Raw genomic sequence first — 22413 nt, 5'->3', positions numbered from 1 at the left:
ATGTTGTTTGAATAAAACTGGTCATATGTTTACAGTAAAAAGAGGTTATTATATGCCTTTTATGTTGTCTGCTGGATGGGGCCAGGCCTTTGACGCTGAGACGGTACCAATTTTGCTACTAAATCACAAGTTCAGCCTCAAAATTGAATTTTAAAAAGCATTTAGAAGAAACCAAATCAAATTTCTTGTACTACAATTTTAGAAGACCTTTTGAACGGCAGCAGAATTGCTTCTACAAGGTAAAATCATCAACTGAATTAGCTTGAGATGGAAAAATTATACCAAATCTAAGCAATATTTACAAAAAAAGAAAGAAAAAAAAAACTCCCTTTATTCATGTCGATAATCTCCATTAATCCGCATTACCAAATATACCAGCCTCCTTCAAGAGCTGTTCAGTTAGAGATGAAAGATGGGTAACTTCCAGCTTCACTTCATTCAATCTTTGGTTATAATCAAGCATGTTCGTTCGGGTATCGATATCGATGACGGCGTCATCGTTGTGTTTAATGCTACTTGAATCAGTATCAGCCTCGAGGCTTTGGCTAGCTTTATTCAGAAGCTCTCGACTCAAGTCCGTAAGTTTCTGAAGAGCATTGGTTGCTGCTTCAACCTCTAGTTGAGCAGCTTCAACTTGAAGCCTTTCAATTGCCAAGTCCCCAATGTTGTTGCCCTCCTCTCCAACGCCGTCTTGTGCCAAAGCGTAGAGATTTTTCAGATCCTTAGCTTCTCCATCCATTTCTTCCTTAATCTTCTCAAATTCTTTCTCCTTTGTATCTAATCTTTTGAGAACCATTTTTAGTTCCTCATCTTTAACAGTCAGGGCCCTTTCTGCAGCTAGAATTTCCATTTCTTTCTGTCTCAAGCTTTCCTTGGTGAGCTCTAGCTCGGTTTCGAGCTGTTTCTTCTGCAATCTCATGTTATCTTTAGGTTTCTTGAATAACTGCTGCTGTAGGTTGTTGCTCAGATCATCATTTAATTGCAAAACATCATCGTCCTTATCTTTGATTGAGATCACTAGCTTATTTGTGAGATCCACAATCTGTTCTACCATGGCTTCTGCTTCAGAAACTTTCAGCTTTGTGTCGTTTAATTCGTTTTGCATTATCTGAACACATTCATCTTTCTCTTTCAGCATAGCAGTTGTCTGACTGAGCTGAGCCTCTTTACTACTCATAAGCGATTGTAGCTCAGCAATTTCCTGGTTTAATTGCTCAATTTTCTTTTGTGCATCAAGTATTTCCATGTCTTTCTCCTCCAATAGAAGTTGAAGTGAAACCTGTTCGGATTTCAAATGCTGGATTTCTAACTTGGCCTCGACCAACTCCGATGCTTTCTTTTGAAGGAGATTGTGGGTTTTCTCAAACTCAGTATTTTTATGCTCCAGCTCCTTCTGTAGACGTGATTTCTCCTCAGTTGCTTGCTGGAGAGAGGATCTCTCTCTCTTCAGCTGCTGTTGCAACTCATCAGTAAGCTTCTTTTCCCTAAACAAGTCACGTCCAAGCTCCTTGTTCTTAGCCTCAGCGACCCTATGCTTCACTCTCTCACTCTCTACTTCTATTTGAGCATCTTTTAAACTTGACATATATGCATTGATAATCTTCTTCTGTTCTTCAAGTTCTGCCATTTTCTTCTCAAGAAGACCTTCTTGTTCTTCTGTTTTCTTTCTGGATGACACAAGAGACTTCTGAGAGGAAACCAACTCACGTTTTACATCGGTAAGAAGCTTCTTCGTTCGGTTGAAGTCATTCATAGTTTCATTCCTCTCTATTGCTTTTGCAGACGCTTCGTTTCTCAGTTTTTTCAGTTCTTCACGTTCTAACAACCATTCCATGGTTCTCTTCTCCAAATTTTTCTCTGCAACTTCCAGTTTCTCTTCTTCAAGTTTATGAAGCTTTATGGAAATTTCCAGCTCTTTTTCTTTCTCTAGAACAGCCTTTTTAAGCATTTGCAGCTCAACTTCTTGTCTTTTCACTACATCGTTAGCATCATTCAGAAGCTGGGACTTGGATTTAAGTTCAGAATCTGTCTTAACAGCTTCCTTACTCTTCTTAACCAAATCAGCTCTCATTTTATTCAACTCATCTTGTTTCAGAGCAAGGGCAGATTCAGCTGCAGCAATCCCCTCGTCTTTCTCTCTAATTTGAAGTTTCAATTCATCTATCTGTCTAGCTTGAGAAGCTAGGTTTAAATTTGCCTGCTTAAGCTCATCTTCTAATTCTTGCTGTTTATGATAAGCAGCAGTAATTTCTTCCTCCTGCTTCTTCAACTTCTCCCTCGCATTGTTTAATTGGCTTCGTTCTAATAGAACTGTTCTTTCTGCATCTTGTAGATCTTCTTCCTTCTTTTTCAACACTGCCAATGCAGCCTGAAGATCCGACTCGAGATTTTCAAGACTGAGTCCTAACCAAGCATCTTGTGGAAAGTGAGGATCTTTGCTTACATGTTCTTCCAATCTCTGTGTCTGGGCAAACAATCTCTCCAGAAGCACTTTTGCTTCTTCACTTGCCCCGCTGTCGTTTGACTTGCAGGTATTCAGCACTGACTGGAAAACCTTCAGTGACTGACATCTTCTTCCCCGGGTTGTGATAGATGCAAGTTTTGTCTGATTCCTACTGAGCCTCAGAGATGACCTCTGGACACAGAAAATAAAATGCAACAGTGAGTAATAGTTTTGGAAGATTCCAGTGAGATAATAGAGAAAATCATGACTACCTAGTTCATTTACTTCCAACAAGATACATGACGTGATAAAATATAGCATCAACAGGATGAAAGAAAAGTATTCCCATAGCTAAGAGAAGAGCATGGATTGGCAAAAAGAATACATACTATGCTCTATAAATCTTTATCATTCAAGAAGTTAATCTCTCTCAAAATCATTCGACAATAATCCAGTACCGATATCAAAATGTAATACTACAACAACAAGATACAAGTAAAAAATGCTCCAAATTCTATTTCAATCTTCATCGGTCCAGGAAGTTAATCTCTCTCCCAATCACATCTCTAGTGACTTCTCAACGTCAACAAAAATAAAAGATCCTAAAAAAACTCGAGGAAGTTTCAGGCCATTAAACTCAATACCGAAAACAACATCGAATTTCACAAACTTAACAAACAATTATGGAGAAAGATGCGGAACCAGATTAGAAAGAGAACCTTGGAATGGCAGAGAGAGCAAGAGGCAGAGATGTGGAGATGAATAGCCGCCGTAGACGCCATGGAACGCCGGTGGAGCACATCCGTGCACAAACAAAGACGAATTGTTGTTCGTTGCCAAATCCAATCAATCTAACAAACGCATCAAAGTGAAGATAGATTTCAGTCTCACGAGACAATCAACTCGAGCCCAAACTTTCCTGCCGGGTCAGGGAAAAGCGCGGCGGAAGAGAATCACAGAAGCAAATGAGCGGTTGAATTGGAGACAAAAGCAAATGAAAGGAGGGAAAAAAAGGAACGAAAAAGAAAAAGGCGAAATGGCGCACATTAGTATATGCTAAATTACGCACCCTGGACTTTCTGGGATTTTCTAATACGACGGGTTTGTTACGTGACGGAGCTCTAATAGCGAGGACTGGTAGTTTGCCTGAACCACTGAAATATCGCCACGTGGCATGATTATTACAGGTTTAAATGGAAATTTATTAGTAGTTCTATAGATTAATATTAATAAGATAACTGATAACTGATAAATTTTTAGTCCTTCCTTCCCGTTATGAATTTTAATTTATAAAGAATATTTTAAAGCTGATATGATTGACAATGAAATTAGAATTTATCCTAGGAAACTTTTCCAACAAATTAACGAGAATATAGATTTTCGATAATTTTTAATATCGGAATTATAAATTTTTTCACCTCGACTAATATTTATTAAATAATGAATTCAATTTAATTGGTCACCCCTAGAACTATAATAACGAGTCAAGGTAGATTGTCCCATACTAGCACTTCCGCGTAATAACTTTACTAAAGGCGACCCTATTACCAGAATAGCTTATGGTACACCTGTTACAGTTTTGACTACCCAATAACCAATTTGGTCCGGAGGTAAGGGAATAACCAGTTACATCAAAGGATAGTCAATACAGCCAAAACCACACCTGTAACCCAAGTCAATTCACGAGGTTTTTTAAATCCACGAGTAAGATACACGCGAAATACGTGCAGGATCATCATTAAGACCATCATTCTTGCCAACCATCTATGAACTGGTCAAATTAACCAACCAATGTTAACTTCCGACATCATATATTGAACAGAAGCAAAAGACTCGGTCGGATAGTAAAAAGTCATAGCAAACTTGTAGCTACTTGTACTAAAAAACGAGTTATCTATTTAAATTTTTATTTTTAATAAAAATTAAATTTATTTACTTATCTTTCGGAGATTTGCAATTGAATTTTTTAAAAATTATTATCCAAATACTTTAAGGTTAAAAGTGTTTGAGAATAATAAATATATGTATATCCAGTTGTATTATATGACCTTTTTTTTTTATATATATATTTATTATTATTTACAATAAGTTCTAATTGATTTAATTTAAGTCAAACTAATTTATGGAAACCGGCCCGTTGTGCGGACCTCCCGCAGGGTCCGCTATGCCAAATGGAGGGACATGGGGACGTAAAAAAGAACATTCTATCAACTTGTTCCGACCTAGGAAAAACTTATGAGCACACTCTTACTTCACCGTTGAGAAACGAAAAAAGACTTCTATCTCCAAATTTAACTCAGACGAAGCTCGCTTCTTTTTAGATGTGAAGCCGTGTCCAACCAAAATACCCAATAATCATTACCCTTATAATGAATATTTTGTTCCACTCCTCAATCGTTGTGAAATCTCACCATTCACCCTCTTTAGGGGTCCAACGAGATGTAGAATCTCACAATCTATCCTTATTCGGGGCCACCATCCTCACTGTTGACTCTAATACCATTTGTAACAATCTAAGCCTAAAATAACTCGAAAGTTAGGGAGATTCAACTAGGTCCAAAGTGAAAATAAAACATCGTAGGAAGAGCTAAATAGCTCGAAAGTTAGGGGTATATGAGCCTCCCCCTTATCAGTTGTGTAGGGCCTCCTAATTTACAAGGTAACATTCCCTAAAGAACATAAAATCACTAACTAAAATCATCGCCTATACCATAGCAAGCAGGCAGCATTATTTTATCCAAAGATGTGCAAAATGGCTACTGAATCAACAAAAAAGGATTTCTTATATTTAAGGGGAAGGAGGGGAAGAACAAAGAGAAAGGGAAAAAAGAAGGAAAAGGGGAATAATATACTGATTCAAAAGGGAATCATGTTGTGGTATTTACTCTACTATTTTGTGAAGAAGAAGCTTCTGCTGGTGCTGCACCATTTCCTCAACCTACGCGTTTTCGGTGAACGTGTCTTTAAGTATCATCCTCAACTCTGCCTCTACCTGAATCGATCCTACTCGCCACCCCGAACATCATCATTCGTCGTTGAAGTAGCAGTTTGTTTGCTATCGGAGAGAAGATTTGCCTGAACAGTTTATCCCAAGAAACGTTTTAATTATGAACGAAAGAAAACCGTAAAGCACATAACGAAACAGGCGTAAAGCAGCAGGACGATACAGCTACACTAAAGAAACTCGGGACCGCGTGCCTTCACCAACAGAGCTGTGCCTTGGGGTCAAATATTATGATCATTAGGGTATTAAGAGTACAGTACTCATGAGCCAAGGGGGTTGGTAGTAGAATAGTGGGAGGTTGGTTACTAGAGGGGATGAGGAGCCAATGGTTTAGTTAGTTTAGACATGGAAGCATGCACAAATAGCTCTACAGCATAAAAGATACATATCAAAACATGTTGGATACCTCGGCCAGAAGGAAATTTAGTCGGTCTTCGGATGTAGTCAGCACATCCAACGCATTAGACAGGGATGACGATTCCGCAATATGGTTATAATCATCTACTGTAAAATTCATGCTGCAGCTTTGAAGCCGACCATGTATGCTCCTACATTCAGACAGCAGCTTTCTCCAAGCTGTGTTTGCATGCTGTCTCAGTTCTCTTTCCTGTTGAAGGAATTCCTGAATGAGGAGAAAAAGAACAGGACATATCAAAATTTGACTCTTCAGTCCGTTAAAACGTGCCGATTAAAATTTCTCAGTCAATAAACCGAACAGATATTGCAAACCCAATGCTCGGATAGAGAAAAATGCTCATGTTTTACTTAGTAAGAAGTAGATGAGATATGAGCAAAAAGCAGAGCGAGTAACCAAAGCACAACTTTTTGTCGATGTTGAACACGTGCGTACATGTTGCAGAAAACGGGAAAAAGTCTATACGAGCTTAAACTTTTGTTTTTGTTTAACACCTTAGTCTAAGAACAATTAGAAGATTGCAGTGTTACCTCGGTCTCGGACTTCTGTTGAAGTGTTTGACTAAGCTCTTGTTTAAGTTTGGCTTGGGTACTTCGAAGAGATTTAACCTCTTTAACAAGAACCCTGATATCTGCTTTTGATTTTCCTTCAAGCTCTTCAAATCGCTTAGAAACATTTTCTAGTTGATCTTTTGTGGAATCAAGCTCTTCTTGCAAGGAAACTTTCTCCTGGAGGGTAAATTCTTTCCTAGGCACTGAAAACGAATTTTCACCCTAGAGCATTTCGAGTGTCATCGAAAGGAGTTAGTAAAAAATAGTGAAAGGAATGAGTTAAATATAGCCAATTTAGAAGATTAAAAACCTCTTTAGACTTCAACTTTAACTCCATTTCGAATGATTTGTGACGAAGTTCCTCCATTTCCCACTGCATTTGGGTAACTTTTTCCCTCTCCATCAAAATAGCTTGTTGAAGGTTTTCTTTACTCTTCTGCTTGTTTGTTTCGAGTTCTACTTCCAAATCCTTAACCTGGGAACAAATTGCCACAAGATGAATTAGGTTTCTGTCAGTGTCCAGTATGAAATCACAAGAAGAACCATCAGTCATTTTGAGAACTAGTGATAGTAAAATGGAGCTAGTAATGCGAAAGTTACGATAGCTGGTCCATAAAAATACTATCCATTGGCACAGAAAATATTCAAAAAATGATTTGGCATTCGGTTAACGATACTAATTCATGTATGGAACAGCTGGTATCTGTTTCTCGAGACAGAGCAAACATATAACGTAGCCACTCATAAGAAACTTCGACAGCCGATGGCTATGTGTTGAATAGAATTACGCAAAAAGAAATAGATATCCTCAAGTGCCCTAAGAGAGTAGATATATTGTAACATTTAACCCAAGGACAGACAGCTAATCATTATAGAATAAACAAGATTTGTAGCATACCATTGTTGCAAGGTAATCTTTCACAGTTATTTCCTGGTTCAATCTTGATATAAGGTCCTCCATGTCTGTTCTTGCGGTCACTAGCCTTTGATGCATTGTTGAAAGAACCCTATTCATTTTATGGCGATGATCCTTTGGGAGGAGCAGTGCATCACGTGAAAAATGCAATTCAGGGTTGCTATGAATTTCAATTGCATTTGAAACCTCAGCACCCGAATGGTCAAGTGAGCCATTGCCTATCGAATTTGAACGTGAAAAGCTTGAAATTTCTCCACCCCTCAGAGAACTTGCATCACTTGCCACACTCTCATCAGACAGCTTTTGTGCATGACCAATTACCTCGCCATGCTCGGGCTCTACAAAAGGTACCAGTCCATTTTTATCCAAGTATGATGCTTTAGAAGTATTACCATTGTGCCCATCCTTTAAATTGTTATTATATCTAGGATGAGCTTTATGTTTTGGAAGGCCTTCCAACTGCTCTAGAATGGTCTGCCCCATAAACAGTCCCTCATCAATATTGGACAATCCATACTTCACGAGTTTTTCGATTGGGCTAGAAAGATCGTCATCCATGGCTAAATCATCAATGGCAATTTCAGAACTATCATCTCTTCCCAGACTTGCTGTTCCAAGTTCAGAGGCCTCATAAGCAGTATCACTACCATAATCTGATGCCAGCGACAAACCACCAACAACAGTAGATGAGCTTGAATTAGGAGGGGATTGATGTGCAGAAATTTTGCAGTTATAATCAGGGTATTCACCTGAAGGCTCCTGATTATCATTTTGGAATGCTGAAAGAATTGTGACAGGAATTAAAATGTTAAAACTCCAATATATAGATTATGTAGAACTGCATGTAATGGCGTTTAGAATGAGAACTTCCAGGGGTAAAAACTAGATAATACAAAAGCAAAGACATTTTTGAAGTATACTCTAAACAAGAAAGAACGTACATGACCTAGCAGCAGCTTCTAGCTCAAGAAAGGACGCGACTGCAACACTTCTTGAGATATCAATGTCAGACAGCAGCTTCGTCAACCATTCCTCCAAAGAACGCCTTCTCTGCAACAAAATTAAACCTGTGAAAAATAATAGTTACAGTCTTACTGATACACAACCAAAGTGCATAAATATAGTATTACAAAATGGGTAACCGTCAACACCCTCATCTCGAAACCAAAAGGTTTAGACTCGCAACTCGCTAGAACACAGTAGAACTAGGTGATTAATGATTCCTACTTTCCTTCAAAGAAATTATTGCAGAGGAATGCATGACAAATACATCAGGGTCCAAGCATACCGTGTCTAATCTCGGGCATGTCATAAGAATGTCTAAAACAGTCAGTACTTATTCTAATGTGCTTCATTCCTAGATCCTGTAGAAGATGATTCTTATTTCCTTACATATTGGCGGAAGGATTGATTCATACAAGGGTTATCAAATCATACAAAATATTTTCCAGCAAGGTTCCGTAGAGTAAACAAAGAGACTGAGGGTGAAAAGAAATTAAATGATATGCTCATGTGTGCATCCTTCTGCAGATTGCCCACCTCCTCTAAGAGAGCCCTGGTTCTTATCCGCAAGATCCCCTTGGATGGAGCTGGTGGAATACTTTTCTTTGGAAAAGCCTTTTTAATCTGGCAAGTGATAAAATCTCATAACTGATAACAATTAAAAAATGGGAGTAATTTTCAATGTGAAAAGGGGTATTCCCAAATTAAATGAAAGGCGTCGACTTACATTAGAAAATAAATTTAGGAAATCGTTAAATCGCCTTAAAACTCTCCGTAGTGCTGTGATCCCCTCAGGTGACTGTACACCAACCTGAACCCTGTAGAACTGTCCCTTGATAATGTTAACGTTCAAGGAAAGAAGGAGGTGCAAAGCTATAAAATGTAAATGCTAAAAAACGGATAAGTCGATTCATACACGAGAATTTAATTGCGCCTATATTTAGTTAATCCATCGCAGCTAGAACACATTTTCTCGCGACATCATATTTTGCAACTTCTAATGGTATAGGTGATTATTCTGCATCAGCATTAGCTTACTGCTACGATGTTATTTTTAGAGGCACAAATATGCAATTAACAACATCAAACCATCAATACCAAAAGAAAACGGGGAAGTTGATAAGTATACCACTACAGGATCTGCAGCTCGTGTTTTCGGAAGGGCAACCCATGAAGGTATTATAACACAGTAACTCCATCCAGTGTGATGATCGTGAGGCCAAACTGTGTCCTTCCCATTCTACACAAGAAATGAAAGATTTCCTAGTGAACATTAAAACAAAAATCACCAAACATAAAGAGTGCCGTGAATCGTAAAAGAAACGAGGAGATATCTGCCATACACCACCCAACATTGACAAAAACGTAGAGCTAAGCCGCAAGTTCTAACTTTCCTTCTAAATATATCACTTAAAATGAGATAACTTTCTGACTGAAATTTCAGAGACTAGTCGTTTCCACTACAAGACACCAAAACCTTCAAGCATTCAAGCAGATCTTTATTATTATTATTCAATGACAATTGGTATGAACAACATTGCAACCTAAAGAAAAGAAAAGGCAAAATATGGTATGGTACACCAAGAACAATGAAACTCATCAGAAGTAACATAAAGTAAATATGGTATGTTTGGACGAAAACTTGAAAGTAGATTTTAATGATCGAGTTACAAATCAATGAGATCGTGATAAAAACAGTAGTAATAATTCAACGTTCCATTATCTAGCAAGCCGGACAAATAAATACAACAAAGCCAGTGAAATCTATTCGATCAATCCACGAAGAAAAATCCAAAGAAAACCCGAGGAATGTATAAAAAGTTCTCATAATCCAATTCTAAGCAAATAAATTCACATAATCAGAATCCAACACCAACCCATTTTCGAGGAGGAGGACTCCAGTCCATTCCAAGAGGCAACGGCGAGGTTCCATCATGTCTATGTTTGGGCGGACTTCGATTCTGCATCATACTTCAAATTTCTCCTAAAATTTCCACAAACTGAATACAATCATCAGGATCGGAAACACAAATTTGACGAGATCCTCTTCCTTATCCGCTACGCAATCGAATCCAATCCAATTAACCATTCGATGAACGACCTCCTGCCCGAGTTTCAGAGCAATCAGCGGCGTTTTACCGTCGGATCGAATCGGAAAACACAAAACAAGAAGTGGAAAATCTGACAATGGACAGATGGAACTAGAATCTCACGCCAGCAAAAGGGGAAAAACGTAGCCACCTGAAGCCGCGTGCAGCGAGTAAATTAGGAAACTATCTGAGCTTTGGCTTTCGGATTCTGTCTGTATCTATGAAAGAGATATAGAGAGAGAATGTTAGAGAGAGAATGCTTGAGAAGCGAACACCGAACTGTCGTCGTCTCGCCCGCGACCTTCTTCCTTCAGCTTCTTCTCGGTGAAAGTATTTCCACAGTACGGAAAAAATGGCTATAAATTTATAGCCCTATTTTTCCTTTTCCAAAAATGACCCCGAATTCTATTCCTTAAAATTTAAATTGGAAAAATAGCCCAATATTCCTTCTGAAATTACCTTATTGCCCTCGTATGACTATTACGAGGGAAGCTACATTAAATAATATTTTTAGTTTTCAATTTTTTAAAATTAAATTGTTTTTTTCGCAATTTTAGTTTTAATTTTAAAATTTTAAAATAGAAAAAATTAAATAATAATCGAATATATTTTTTATTTTTTAGAATTGGGTTCCTTTTCCAAAAATGACCCCGAATTCTACTCCTTAAATTTAAATTGGAATAATAACCCAATATTCCTTCCGAAATTACCGTATTGCCCTCGTAGGGACTAATACGAGAGAAGCTAGATTAAATAATATTTTTAGTTTTCAATTTTTTAAAATTAAATTGTTTTTTCGCAATTTTAGGTTACTATTTTAAAATTTTAAAATAACAAAATTAAATAATAATCGAATATATTTTTTATTTTTTAAAATTGGGTTGAATTTTATTTCCAACTAGGATAATGCTGAGTCATATTTTAAATTACATTTAAATATTTTTTTAATTAGATGATTTAGTAATTTTATAAGTTATATTTTCAATTATCTCTCTCATTATTTCTTTTTAAATTTCTCTCATAATTTAAAAATATTTAAATTAAAATTGAACTTAAATAATAATAATAATAACAATACTTTATTTTCACTTTTGAAATAATAATTGAAAGAGAAAAAAGTTGGAACCAACTTTCTAGCTCATTCCCGCTGTGTTGGCAATCTTGATTTTTAAAAACCTAATTTCGATTTCTTCCTCTCTCTCTCTCTCTCCGATAATTTTCAACGCCTGAATTTGAAACTGCCGGTGAGGAATTCAAGATCCCGATCTTCCAGCACGTAGCAGCTGCGTCAGCTCCACTCATCGACCTGCTTCTTGCAGTCAATCGATCTTATCTCCACTCTGATGGCGATAATTTACGCGTTGGTTGCCAGGGGATCGGTGGTTCTGGCCGAATTTTCTGCTACTCCGACGAATGCGAGCTCGATTTCTCGTCAAATTCTCGATAAAATTCCGGGAAACGATGATTCTCATGTTTCCTACTCGCAGGATCGGTATCTCTTTCATGTCAAGCGTACCGATGGCCTTACGGTGCTCTGTATGGCCGATGACACTGCCGGAAGTGAGTATCGCTCTCTCTGTTTTTGTCAATTTTTTAATTGTAGTCTCGTTGTTGAAAATTCGGTTTCATTTTCGTTTTTTTGTGATGATGTGTTGTGCAATTAAGTAGTCTGGTGCAAAATACTGGATAATTTTTGTTTGGTTATTTAGTAGTTGCACTGTACAGCATGCTTGTTGATTTCTGTAAGTTGCGGGAGACCGAGAGTATTGTCTTTGAGTTTGAAGATGGAGAGTATGTTTAGCTTTAAGGATGGTTTATTTCATAGATTATACGTTTTTCTTGGAGAAATCTGTTGATTTGCTTGGTCTGTTTGTTCACCGTTAAGTCTCTGCAATTGTTGCTTGATTAGTTTGGATGATCGCCAAGAGAAAGTATCTCTAGATTTTGGATGACATTTATATATGTATAGAATCTAGACGATACTTTAATTTTCGTGATTTTCAATTCATTTCAAGTGACATCAAAATGACCAGTTCGAGGGATTTTGTTACTATCTTGTGAAATATACCGGCATGAAGAATCACTGAAATGTTTATCAATCTTGATCTGCTTTGCCCCACCGACAGTAAAATTCAGTCAATTTAGTTTTGAGTTCTACTGGCAATGACAACTTGGTTTCTTCAGGGAGGATTCCTTTTGCATTCCTTGAAGATATTCATCAGAGATTCGTAAGGACATATGGCCGTGCAGTTCATTCAGCGAATGCTTATGGCATGAACGATGAATTCTCAAGAGTTTTGAGTCAGCAAATGGAATATTACTCCAACGACCCAAATGCAGATAGGATCAACCGGCTGAAAGGTGAAATGAGTCAGGTGACTACTAAACTATTTCAAGTTTTTATTTGTGTACTCTTATACAGCACAAGATAGCAAGCAGCAACTTCTTAACTTCACTTACTCTAGGATGTAATGGGGCGACACTCATATTTTTAATCTGGGTGGATCGAGGGTGGGGCGGGTCGTTTGGAATGATAAAGACTGTGACAAAGCTTGTTTAGTTTGTTGCATTCTATTAGTTTCTGTTGGCCTTTTGGGTGTGACATTTCCAGTACCTTATTCTAATATTCCATCATCATTATTCAGCCACTCTGCTATCAGACAATGATATAGTGTTTCTTACCATACTTGACAATTGGCATTAGTATCATATAAGAAAACAAAATAGTGTATGTTACTCGGGAGGAAGAACAAATTTGGCCAAAAGAAGTATAATGAAAAAGTTGTTAAAGAAGAAAAAAATATAGATCCAGCCTCAGCTTTCTAATACATGTCAATCTTGGAATGTATATTGTATAATCTTTCACCGTAAATGTTTAGCTTCCTAGTTATGCAATTAGCACATGTTATTGATGATTAATAGTTATTATGTTTTACAGGTGCGAAATGTCATGATAGAGAATATTGACAAAGTTTTAGAGCGAGGCGATCGCTTGGAGCTGCTCGTGGATAAAACTACTAACATGCAAGGAAACACCATGCGATTTAGGAAGCAGGCTCGACGTTTCAGAAACACAGTATGGTGGAAAAATGTGAAGCTCATGTATGTTTCCTCCTATTCTAAAGAATGACTTTTTCCATCAGTACTAAAACTGGCGTAAAATTGTTTCTGCATTTTAGTTTTATGCCTGCAACTCTGCATGTGGTGACATAAGCTGCCGAAAATTTAATTATGAAAACTATGACAATTAGACACTTATTATAACGGCCCAAGCCCACCGCTAGCAGATATTGTCCTTTTTGAGCTTTTACTTTCGATCTTCTCCTCAAGGTTTTTAAAACACGTCTGATAGGGAGAAGTTTCCACACCCTTATAAAGAATGCTTCGTTTTCCTCCCCAATCGATGTGGGATCTCACACTTATAATTTGTCACGTGTAAACTAAATGAATAACTGCATGATTAAACTCTTAATTTAATTATGGAAAGCATGTGTTTGCTACTAACACCCCCACCAAAAAAGAAAAGTTCCTTTCAGCTATACATTTCCTTGTACGCTCGGTTTGTTCGACTTCTGCTTATGCAAGTTTCATTTAGAAAGCATCTCAATGTCTTAAAAAAGATGATGATATTCTTGCAGGGTAATGCTGATAATTCTCCTCCTAGTGATTGCTTACTTGGTGCTGGCTTTTGTTTGTCATGGAGTGACATTGCCTACATGTCTATAATGAGAACATCAATTTATGGCCTGATAGTACTTCGTTTAGTTTGGGTTGCTCCCTCGTGTTTGCATCGATTTTCCACTGGTGTACGTTGCTCGTGCACTAACTTATCCGACTCGATAAACTCAGCTTGTCTGTGTGCTCTCCTGTGTTCCTCATAATTGGGTGGTATTGATTTGAATTATATACATGTTCGTCTTCAGAAGCCATGGCTTTGACTATATTTTGTAAGTAAATTCTTAATATGAATCTATAATATTTTGATACAGAGTGAAGCTTTAGCATTGTTGTCCACTACTAAATCTTTGATTCTGCAGGTCTCTTCTCATCATATCTGAAATGCCCTCTTGTGCTTATTTGGCTCAAGCAGCTTCAAAATTATACTATTTTCTATAACATTTTTTTTTATAAAAAAGGTTACGTTTTAGGGTTGAATTACAGGTCTTATTTACTTTAAATGGTTTCAATTGTTTAGTAGCTTGTTTTAAGTAATTATTTAAAGTTTGTTTTTGAGAAATTTTATAATTAATTGATCTATTAGTTCATTCAACACGTCTTGTACGGTAATCTTTTAATTGTTTTTATTTAAGCCTATAAATATTATTTTTGTTCAATGAAATTCATAGGTATAGGGTTTCAATTCATAGGTATGAAACTCATAGGTATAGGAAGAAGAAATCTTGTCAAGTAGAGATTTTTTCTTTTTCAACCATCTTTCGGTTGTGAATACATGACTCGTTCATTCACTTTCTCATGAACTCGCAGCTTAACTAGAAGGGACGAAGGGGAAAGTGTAAAAGCTTTGCCCCTTGAGATTATTATGAACGGGCTAAATTGATCCTTTAGCTTATCTATATTTTAAAAAAATCAAACTAAATTTTGAAAATCTTCAAATTTAGGTAAGAATTAAATTCTTATATGATTTTAGAAATCCCTTAAATACTTTTAAGAGACTAATTCAACAAATTTAATAGCAAATTACTCTTTGAAATGAGTTTAGACTTCATGAAATAATTAACTTCTATATCCGTGTTCGTATAGAATATGTTACTCTCTCTAATTGTTATAATAGGAAAAATTAACGTAACTAATATTTGAGAGAATATTTTTCAGTTCTCATTCTTCGAAAGGAGCGGAGTATTTTAAATTATTGCATATTCAAATTTTCATCTTAAGAGTTCAAAATTTCTCAAACTATTTACTGATCATTACATGCATTACCTCCAACTGCAAAGTCTCTATGTACCTAATGTTACTACAATGGGTACATCACCACCCATATACTATAGTGATACCAGGCCTACACTTAGAAGGTAGAGAAAAGACTGTTATTGAGGGGTTCAGAATTTAAGCACGTTCGAGAAGTTCTATTGCTATATTAGTACGAATATACTCTTTTCATTTAGCATTTGACTCCTCGTTCGATAGCTCACAACATTTTATGACAAGCAACCAATACTGACCAAACTAGATGTAATATGAAGTCACAAGTAAGATATTAAAAAAAAATGGCATACCCTATATAAGTCAGCCTAGGAGCCTAAGATCTTGCTTAAACTTCCACAGAAAACTGTTCACATAAAGCTCCTCTATAATAAACTTCAGGGTTTCTCATTCATACTTACTTGATAACATGAAGACGAGTTCTGATCGGATTAGCTCCCTCCTTAGGCTGCAGGCTGTACGCCTGCTGTTCGTTCGCTCCTGCGTGTTCGTGTTGGAATGTGCAAGAACGATACCTGAAACTGAAACCACCAGAATTCGACCGAACCAAACTCCAGTTTCCATTAACTCATCTAACAATCATATATAGTTATCTCACATTCAGCAGTTGAAAGATTGAAACATATGAAATGAGACAACTTCCATAAAGATGATGAATGGTTAGGTACCTCCCCTTGACCAGTAGGGCAAGGGAGAGCCTTTTAATGCAAAGGGCTGAATCATTGAGTGTGGGGCTAGAGAAATGAAGGTTTCCCTGAAAAAGAAAGTAGCTGTGCTTTGATATCTGAGATCAATGGCCCATTTTTAGGCCATAATATCAAAGCTGAATCAAACAAACAAGTTCTGCATCTTTCTCTTTGGGAGAGGCTGGGAGTATGGTCCAATTGTTCACCTGCAGTATGTATCAGTTTTACAGAGGAAAGCAACAAATACATACCGTTCTTGGGATTGATGATTGATATATGTATGTATATATATATATATAGAGAGAGAGAGAGAGGACCCACGTGGCATCTAGACAAGCATTGTCTTTGCAGCAAATCTTTGTATTTTTTCACAATTACTTCATCAGAACAAACTATCCATCGTTATTTGGATTATCCTCTACAAGATTTAGTTTATTCAACAACTTCTCCAGTTCTTGCAAGGCAAGCTTATAACGTTCTTGAGATTGTGCACCTTCCTCTACAACTGGAAGGGCACAATTAAGAATGTGACTATATTGGTATGATGAACTATACATATTTGTATTACTTAGGCTCTGACCTAGAAGATACCTGCGTTTGAAATCTTTACACCACCGTGGCAGAATGTAGCGAGCGGGGATTTCTTCCACGCCGTTATAATTTAAAACATTTAACGCATGCCTGCAAAGGTAACCTTTGTAGTTGAATAAACTGCAAATGCATCGAATGTCCACTTCAGTTGTCTCATATAAGACCTCGAAATATTTTACCTCTTTCTCGTTTCCCTCAACTTCAATCCTTTCTTTGACAATGTAAGTTACTATAGGCCCATTTACACTGACCTGCCTTGTGTTGAAGCAAGAGTACATTCCTTCTACCTCAGATTGGAACTTGCTAAATATGTCTTTTGTGTACACCTTGGAGAGCTGCAATTCAAAATTACATCTCGTTTTCAACTCGAGGCTTAAATTTCTCGACTCCAGATCGGCAACTGATACTTTATGGTATTTCCTATGGAGGGCAAGATCATACTTATCGAGAAATTCCTTAAAAGATGTGTGTTTATGTACATAGCCCTCGAAAAACGTTTTAAAGCTCTCATTTGCATGGATAGGGACCATTCCTGCACAAAATATGTCTTTCAAGTATACAGGAGCCCATAATGTTCTATCTTCATACAGTGATTGGAGCCATTTATTATCTCCAAGCGCATTGTGCTTGATCATATTAGTCCACGAAGTTTCAAATTCAGCTATCTTCAATGAGCTAAAAATGGTTTTGTTCAATTGGCTTCTTATTGTTTCATATCCTTTCAAACCACCCAACTTTTCTGGTACTCTTTGCATGATATACCACGTAGAATAACAGTGACAAGCTTTAGGGAAAACTTCAGAGACTGCAGCTACCAGTGTTTTATTTTGGTCGGTAATGATGACCTGTGGAGAGCATCCCAGCATGCATTGAAGCCATGCCTTCAAAATCCAAACAAAACACTCCACTGATTCAAAGCCAACAAAGCCACATCCTAACAACACTGATTGCCCATGGTGGTTCACACCGACAAACGAAATCAGAGGAATCTCGTATCTGTTTGTTAAGCATGTTGTATCTATAGTGATGGTATCACAAAAGTAACTATATGTAGTCCTCGACCGGGCATCTGCCCAAAACACATTTCTCAAGTGCCCATCATTGTCAAGATCCATCAAGTAAAAAAAATTGGGATTTGTCAATTTCATGCGGCAGAAATAATTATACAGTGCATGTCCATCCCCATCTTTAAGTTCCAAGTGTTTCAAGTGATCAACGGAACTGATACCCTCTCTTTGGTCAACATTTGAGCATCCACTACAACCATTAAGAGTAGTTGATCTATAAAGCTTGATGGTATGAACTTCGGTTACAGGATGCAGTTGTGGCTGTGCTTTCTTCGCAGCAAGAATCATCTTTTTATGTGACTTGTAAAATCGAGTGATTTGTGGATTCACTGGATGGTTGTGTTCAAGCTCCACTTCAACTATTCTCCACCTTTTGGTGTCAACCAACCTAATAATTATCATTGCAGGACAACCAGTTCTAGTTTCCGGCCTTGGATTGTTGGCTTCACTCTTTTTCTTAAATCCTGCACTGCTGCAGCTAAGTTTAGCTCTATATCGCTCCTTTCTCTTAGATCGGAACCACGAATTACTGACTCTGATGCCAAATCCCAGTTCCTTAGCATAAACGTTATAGAAGTCATATGCCTCATCAAAAGAATCAAACTCCAAACCTACTGTTGGCAGTGGAGGATTCTTCTTTGACTGTGCTTCCCCAGATTCGTTACCATTGTCCACAAAGGCACCATCGCCATCCACCTCATACTCGTCACATTCATCAAAGATAGGCTCACTATTAAGACAGACTTCCTCCATCTGAAAGAAAGATCTCACATAATCATAGTTTTGCAGCCGTAGGCCGTTGGGTACATTTAGAAACAACGAGAACGAATTATCCAGAAAGCAAACATGACAAAGTTCAATAATCAAATTTTGTGGTTATATATCGTACAACTAACTGAATTATGAATCCAGTAACACAGTGCCATCGTACGTGTACATCATCTGACTATATAATTCCAAAAGCATGTAACTGATGGCATTTGCCCCAGGCTTCTCTTGAGAGGTTTACTTACAATATGCAAATCTATGGGGCCTTGTGATACATGAGATTCTATATATATTTTTTATACCTTGGGCACATGAGACACTTGCGTTTGAGGAACCGACGAAACCTGAACCTACTTGTTTCACAGGATAACGTTCACGAATAGTTCTCTCAATTATTAGAGATAAATCACGTTAAAACTGAGCATGTAGGTAGAGAACTTACATTTCAACCTGTTTCACCCTTCATCCTTTATATTCACTGCTTAATACTTGGCCCTCGTGAATATGAAAAAGACCAATATCAAACTCCATGGCTAACCTTCAAGATAGTCTCGTTTCAATCAATGCAATTGTAGATAGCAAGCATTCAGAGTACTAAATTGATTTGCAAAATTACGAATAACGTTATCTTCATTCAAGCAAATTTGCACTGTTTATAAAGCTAACTGCTAAATAAATCACCCTTCTAGTAACCCTGAAATTATAATCTTCTCATTAAGCAACTGCAAGTCTACATCTCAGTTTATCTGTTATGCCAAAACAATGGACGCTCATAATTACATCAACAACGTCATAAAACTTGACGTGCAAGCATGAGAATCGCTGAAAGGCAATCCAAGTAAATGAGACAAAATGTCGTAATCATTTCTTTGTATATGTTCGCGAATAAACAGACTTTTCCGCTCTCTTTCTCGACAAACAATTTCAACAATTACAAAAGTTACTCCACCAGATTTTTAAAATCGTCCAAACAAACCGAATTCATCGAGCCCTATGAGAGGAGCATTTTTCAATCAATTCAATGCCCTAATTACTGAAATTATGCAGCGATATATTGAGAATCACGGTGATCTTACAGAATCGACGGAGGATAACCGGTGCGGAGCAGAATCGCCACGATTTTGAAGCCCAATTGATCTACCGAGCTTGGTCCGCTGGGAAGAAGCACGAGTGGAGCTCCCAAACGCCTCGAGTAATGGGGATTCTTTCAACTCAATGAGCTGACACGTGGTCTACTGTTCATTTTCGTTCTATTTATTTTTAGGTCCTCGCATTTTCACTTATTTCCAAATAGTGCCCAGGTTTTCATCCTTTTATATGAACGTCCCACAAATTTTATGTAATTGTAATTTTAGCTAAATATATGGTTTAATGTCCAATGTTTTGTTTTTTTAGGGTTAAATAAAATTTCTAAATCTATGTAACAATATAGTCCCTTAACTTTAGTTTATAACAATATAGTCCCTGAATTTAAATCTTTTTACGTTGCAGCCCTTTTAAATTTTAATATTAATATATAACCGTTTAATTCTTATTTTTTAATACAATAAATCCTTCGAAATAGAGTGACCAATTGATCGGTCCGTATTTAATTGTTTTTAGTTATAAGACAAAGTTGAACAATGTTATAATATTATATTTAGTCTTATTTGTTTTAATTATAGATTGATTTGGGTTTGTGGGACATCCGATAAAATTGTAATGATACAGAGAAGATTAACATGACCCCTGCGCAAGGATGACACGCACAAATCCAGAGATGGTATCAGAGTCAGTCATCGGACGATGTGCCAGCCTTCTCGCTGTTCTCCAAAAGGGGGTAGACACGAGGCGGTGTGCCAGTAAGGACTCTGGCCCCAAAGGAGGTGGATTTGGGGGCGGTCCCACATTGATTGGAGGAAGGAAAGAGTGTCAGCGATGACGCTGGCCCCGAAGGGGGGTGGATTATGATGTCCCACATTGGTTGGGGGAGGAGAACAAACCACCGGTGTGGAAACCTTCTCCTAGCAGACGCATTTTAAAGCCTTTAGGGGAATCCCGAAAGGGAAAGCCCAAAGATGACAATATCTACAAGCCGAAAATTCTCTAACTCAACTATACCTTGACTCTCGTAAATTCTATATTTTGTGTAACACAGAACGACTGGTTTGAACGTTTGAAAATCACTGATTTTTGCAGTCGTTACTCTACGTTTTGGATTAATAACGGCTTTTTTGGAAAAAGAATGAATGCAGTGTAATATACCTTTCATATATCCTTGAACTCTATACAAATGTAGGGAGAAACGTATATCACGTCAGATAATCGCTACAAAATCACTAAAACTAACAAACGCTTTTAATGTGACTACATCAAATTCCACGCCTCGTTAAGCTCGTGATTCGTTTTGTTTTTCAGTTCAGACTTTAAAAGCGAGCGGTTGAAACATTTTACATAAAGCTATGGTACATATCAATTACCGCAGGGTTTTGCTCGTGTTCACGTTTTTTCACGCTACCTTATATGGTAAAGCTATGCACTTGATGGTCTACCACTGCATGAACACTGATTTTTAGTAGCTCTCGACACGAAAAAAAGACTAAAACTAACCAATGCGTTTAATGTGACTATATCAAATTCCACGCCTCATTAAGCTCGTGATACGTTTTGTTTTCCAGTTCAAGCTTTAAAAGGAAGACGTTTAAACGTTTTACCTAAAGCTATGGTACATATCAATTACCGCAGGGTTTTGCTCGTTTTCACGTTTTTTCACGCTACCTTATATGGTAAAGTCATACATTTGATGGTCTCCCACTGCATGAACACTGATTTTTAGTAGCTCTCGACACATAGAAAAAAATAAAAATTTAAAGGTTAGAACAATGACTAAATAAAAGTCGGTGAAATCACGAGGATTAGACCTTGAGTTTTCCACCTCCAAATATTGTTGAATTACAAAAACGACACTACCACCTCTAAAATAGGGTAACCAATTGCGTGTACTTATTTCATTGTATTTGGTTCTAAAGCAATGTTGAATTATGTTAAGATGCTATAATTCTCGCAATTTGTTTGTTTGAATGATTATAGATTGATTTGTGTTTGTTTGTAAACTTTTAATATTTTTTATTTAAATAATTATGAATGGGTGATAAAATAATTTTTAAAAAAATTTATTTTTTTAACAATCTGACAATCCAACCTAACCCTTTTATTTTCTGGGTTGGGTTACTAATTCAACCAACCCGAACATAAAATTACCTCAACCCAACTCGACTCGACCCATATACACCCCTCATTTTAACTCAAGTTTTATGTAAATCTAAAAAAACAAATAATTATGTATTTTAGCAAATATTAATACATTTTTTACTGTGGTTAAAAAAAAAAAAAGTTAAAGGTCGTTTTGGTCTATTATTTTAAATTTTCGGTCTATTTTAGTCCTTATACTCACAATAAAACTTAGAAATCGGCTTACACTGATAAATTCTAAATTTTATGTAACACAGAAGGACTAGTTTGAACGTTTAAAAAATCAGTTTTAAATTTGTAGTCGTTACTTTACGTTTTGGATTAACGACTTTTCTGGAAAAAGAATGAATGTAGTGTAATATATACCTTTCATATATCTCTCGACTCTATACACATGTAGGGAGAAACGTATAGCACGTCAGATAATCGCTACAAAAGGACTAAAACTAACAAACGCTTTTAATGTGACTACATCAAATTCCACGCCTCGGTAAGCTCGTGATTCGGTTTGTTTTTCAGTTCAAGTTTTAAAAGCAAGACGTTTAAACGTTTTACCTAAAGCTATGGTACATATCAATTACCGCAGGGTTTTGCTCGTTTTCACGTTTTTTTCTCACTAACCTTATATGGTAAAGCGCCTCGTTAAGCTCGTGATTCGTTTTGTTTTTCAGTTCACGCATTAAAAGCAAGACGTTTAAACGTTTC

At 37.0% G+C, this 22413-nt stretch overlaps 4 protein-coding genes and 1 non-coding gene across 9 annotated transcripts; 2 read left to right on the top strand and 3 right to left on the bottom strand.

Moving 5' to 3' along the window:
* Positions 1-168: 168 nt before the first annotated feature.
* Positions 169-3518, bottom strand: LOC111788111 (cingulin-like protein 1). Its single transcript, XM_023668307.1, has 2 exons — positions 3163-3518; positions 169-2635 (listed from the first exon to the last, which is right to left on the bottom strand). The coding sequence occupies exons 1-2, from the start codon at positions 3223-3225 to the stop codon at positions 353-355; spliced, it is 2346 nt and encodes a 781-aa protein (XP_023524075.1). The 5' UTR covers positions 3226-3518; the 3' UTR covers positions 169-352.
* Positions 3519-5131: 1613 nt separating this feature from the next.
* Positions 5132-10746, bottom strand: LOC111788121 (PX domain-containing protein EREL1-like). The gene is given in 11 exon segments (XM_023668329.1): positions 5132-5455; positions 5458-5518; positions 5854-6069; positions 6393-6635; positions 6724-6888; positions 7312-8108; positions 8271-8379; positions 8869-8955; positions 9059-9157; positions 9461-9571; positions 10209-10746. Coding segments are annotated over 11 exon segments (2055 nt in total). The 5' UTR covers positions 10302-10746; the 3' UTR covers positions 5132-5381.
* Positions 10747-11554: 808 nt separating this feature from the next.
* LOC111788280 (vesicle-associated membrane protein 711-like) lies at positions 11555-14422 on the top strand. The gene is made up of 4 exons (XM_023668599.1): positions 11555-11981; positions 12606-12796; positions 13360-13523; positions 14060-14422. Exons 1-4 carry the CDS (start codon positions 11765-11767, stop codon positions 14145-14147), a joined length of 660 nt encoding a protein of 219 aa, XP_023524367.1. The 5' UTR covers positions 11555-11764; the 3' UTR covers positions 14148-14422.
* A 1018-nt stretch (positions 14423-15440) lies between these two features.
* On the bottom strand, positions 15441-19866 carry LOC111788124 (protein FAR1-RELATED SEQUENCE 6-like). Of its 5 annotated transcripts, none has more exons than XM_023668338.1 (4): positions 19554-19866; positions 18920-19015; positions 16643-18462; positions 15441-16257 (listed from the first exon to the last, which is right to left on the bottom strand). In XM_023668338.1, exons 3-4 carry the CDS (start codon positions 18460-18462, stop codon positions 16254-16256), a joined length of 1824 nt encoding a protein of 607 aa, XP_023524106.1. In that variant the 5' UTR covers positions 18920-19015; positions 19554-19866; the 3' UTR covers positions 15441-16253. The 5 variants fall into 5 exon arrangements, with proteins under 5 accessions (XP_023524106.1, XP_023524103.1, XP_023524104.1 ...); XM_023668337.1 differs by lacking the exon at positions 15441-16257 and adding an exon at positions 16434-16556; XM_023668339.1 differs by lacking the exon at positions 15441-16257 and having other exon boundaries at positions 16619-16732; positions 16822-18462.
* A 285-nt stretch (positions 19867-20151) lies between these two features.
* LOC111789440 lies at positions 20152-20251 on the top strand. Its single transcript, XR_002814339.1, has one exon. It is a non-coding gene; the product is annotated as a U6 spliceosomal RNA (small nuclear RNA).
* Positions 20252-22413: the final 2162 nt, after the last annotated feature.

The sequence above is a fragment of the Cucurbita pepo genome, chromosome LG02, assembly GCF_002806865.2.
Source record: "Cucurbita pepo subsp. pepo cultivar mu-cu-16 chromosome LG02, ASM280686v2, whole genome shotgun sequence".
NCBI classification, from domain to species: domain Eukaryota; kingdom Viridiplantae; phylum Streptophyta; class Magnoliopsida; order Cucurbitales; family Cucurbitaceae; genus Cucurbita; species Cucurbita pepo.
The sequence above is the reverse complement of the archived record's forward strand: the minus strand, read 5'-3'. Positions and strand labels throughout refer to the sequence as shown.

What these genes read in the sequence shown, in the direction of transcription:
- LOC111788111 (XM_023668307.1), bottom strand. Translation starts at nt 3,225, where the DNA reads ATGGCGTCTACGGCGGCTATTCATCTCCACATCTCTGCCTCTTGCTCT. An exon ending in GCTCTCTCTGCCATTCCAAG is followed by an intron (nt 2,636 to 3,162) that starts GTTCTCTTTCTA and finishes TTCTGTGTCCAG; the next exon opens with AGGTCATCTCTGAGGCTCAG.
- LOC111788280 (XM_023668599.1), top strand. Translation starts at nt 11,765, where the DNA reads ATGGCGATAATTTACGCGTTGGTTGCCAGGGGATCGGTGGTTCTGGCC. An exon ending in TGAAAGGTGAAATGAGTCAG is followed by an intron (nt 12,797 to 13,359) that starts GTGACTACTAAA and finishes TATGTTTTACAG; the next exon opens with GTGCGAAATGTCATGATAGA. An exon ending in TGGAAAAATGTGAAGCTCAT is followed by an intron (nt 13,524 to 14,059) that starts GTATGTTTCCTC and finishes ATATTCTTGCAG; the next exon opens with GGTAATGCTGATAATTCTCC.
- LOC111788124 (XM_023668335.1), bottom strand. Translation starts at nt 18,462, where the DNA reads ATGGAGGAAGTCTGTCTTAATAGTGAGCCTATCTTTGATGAATGTGAC.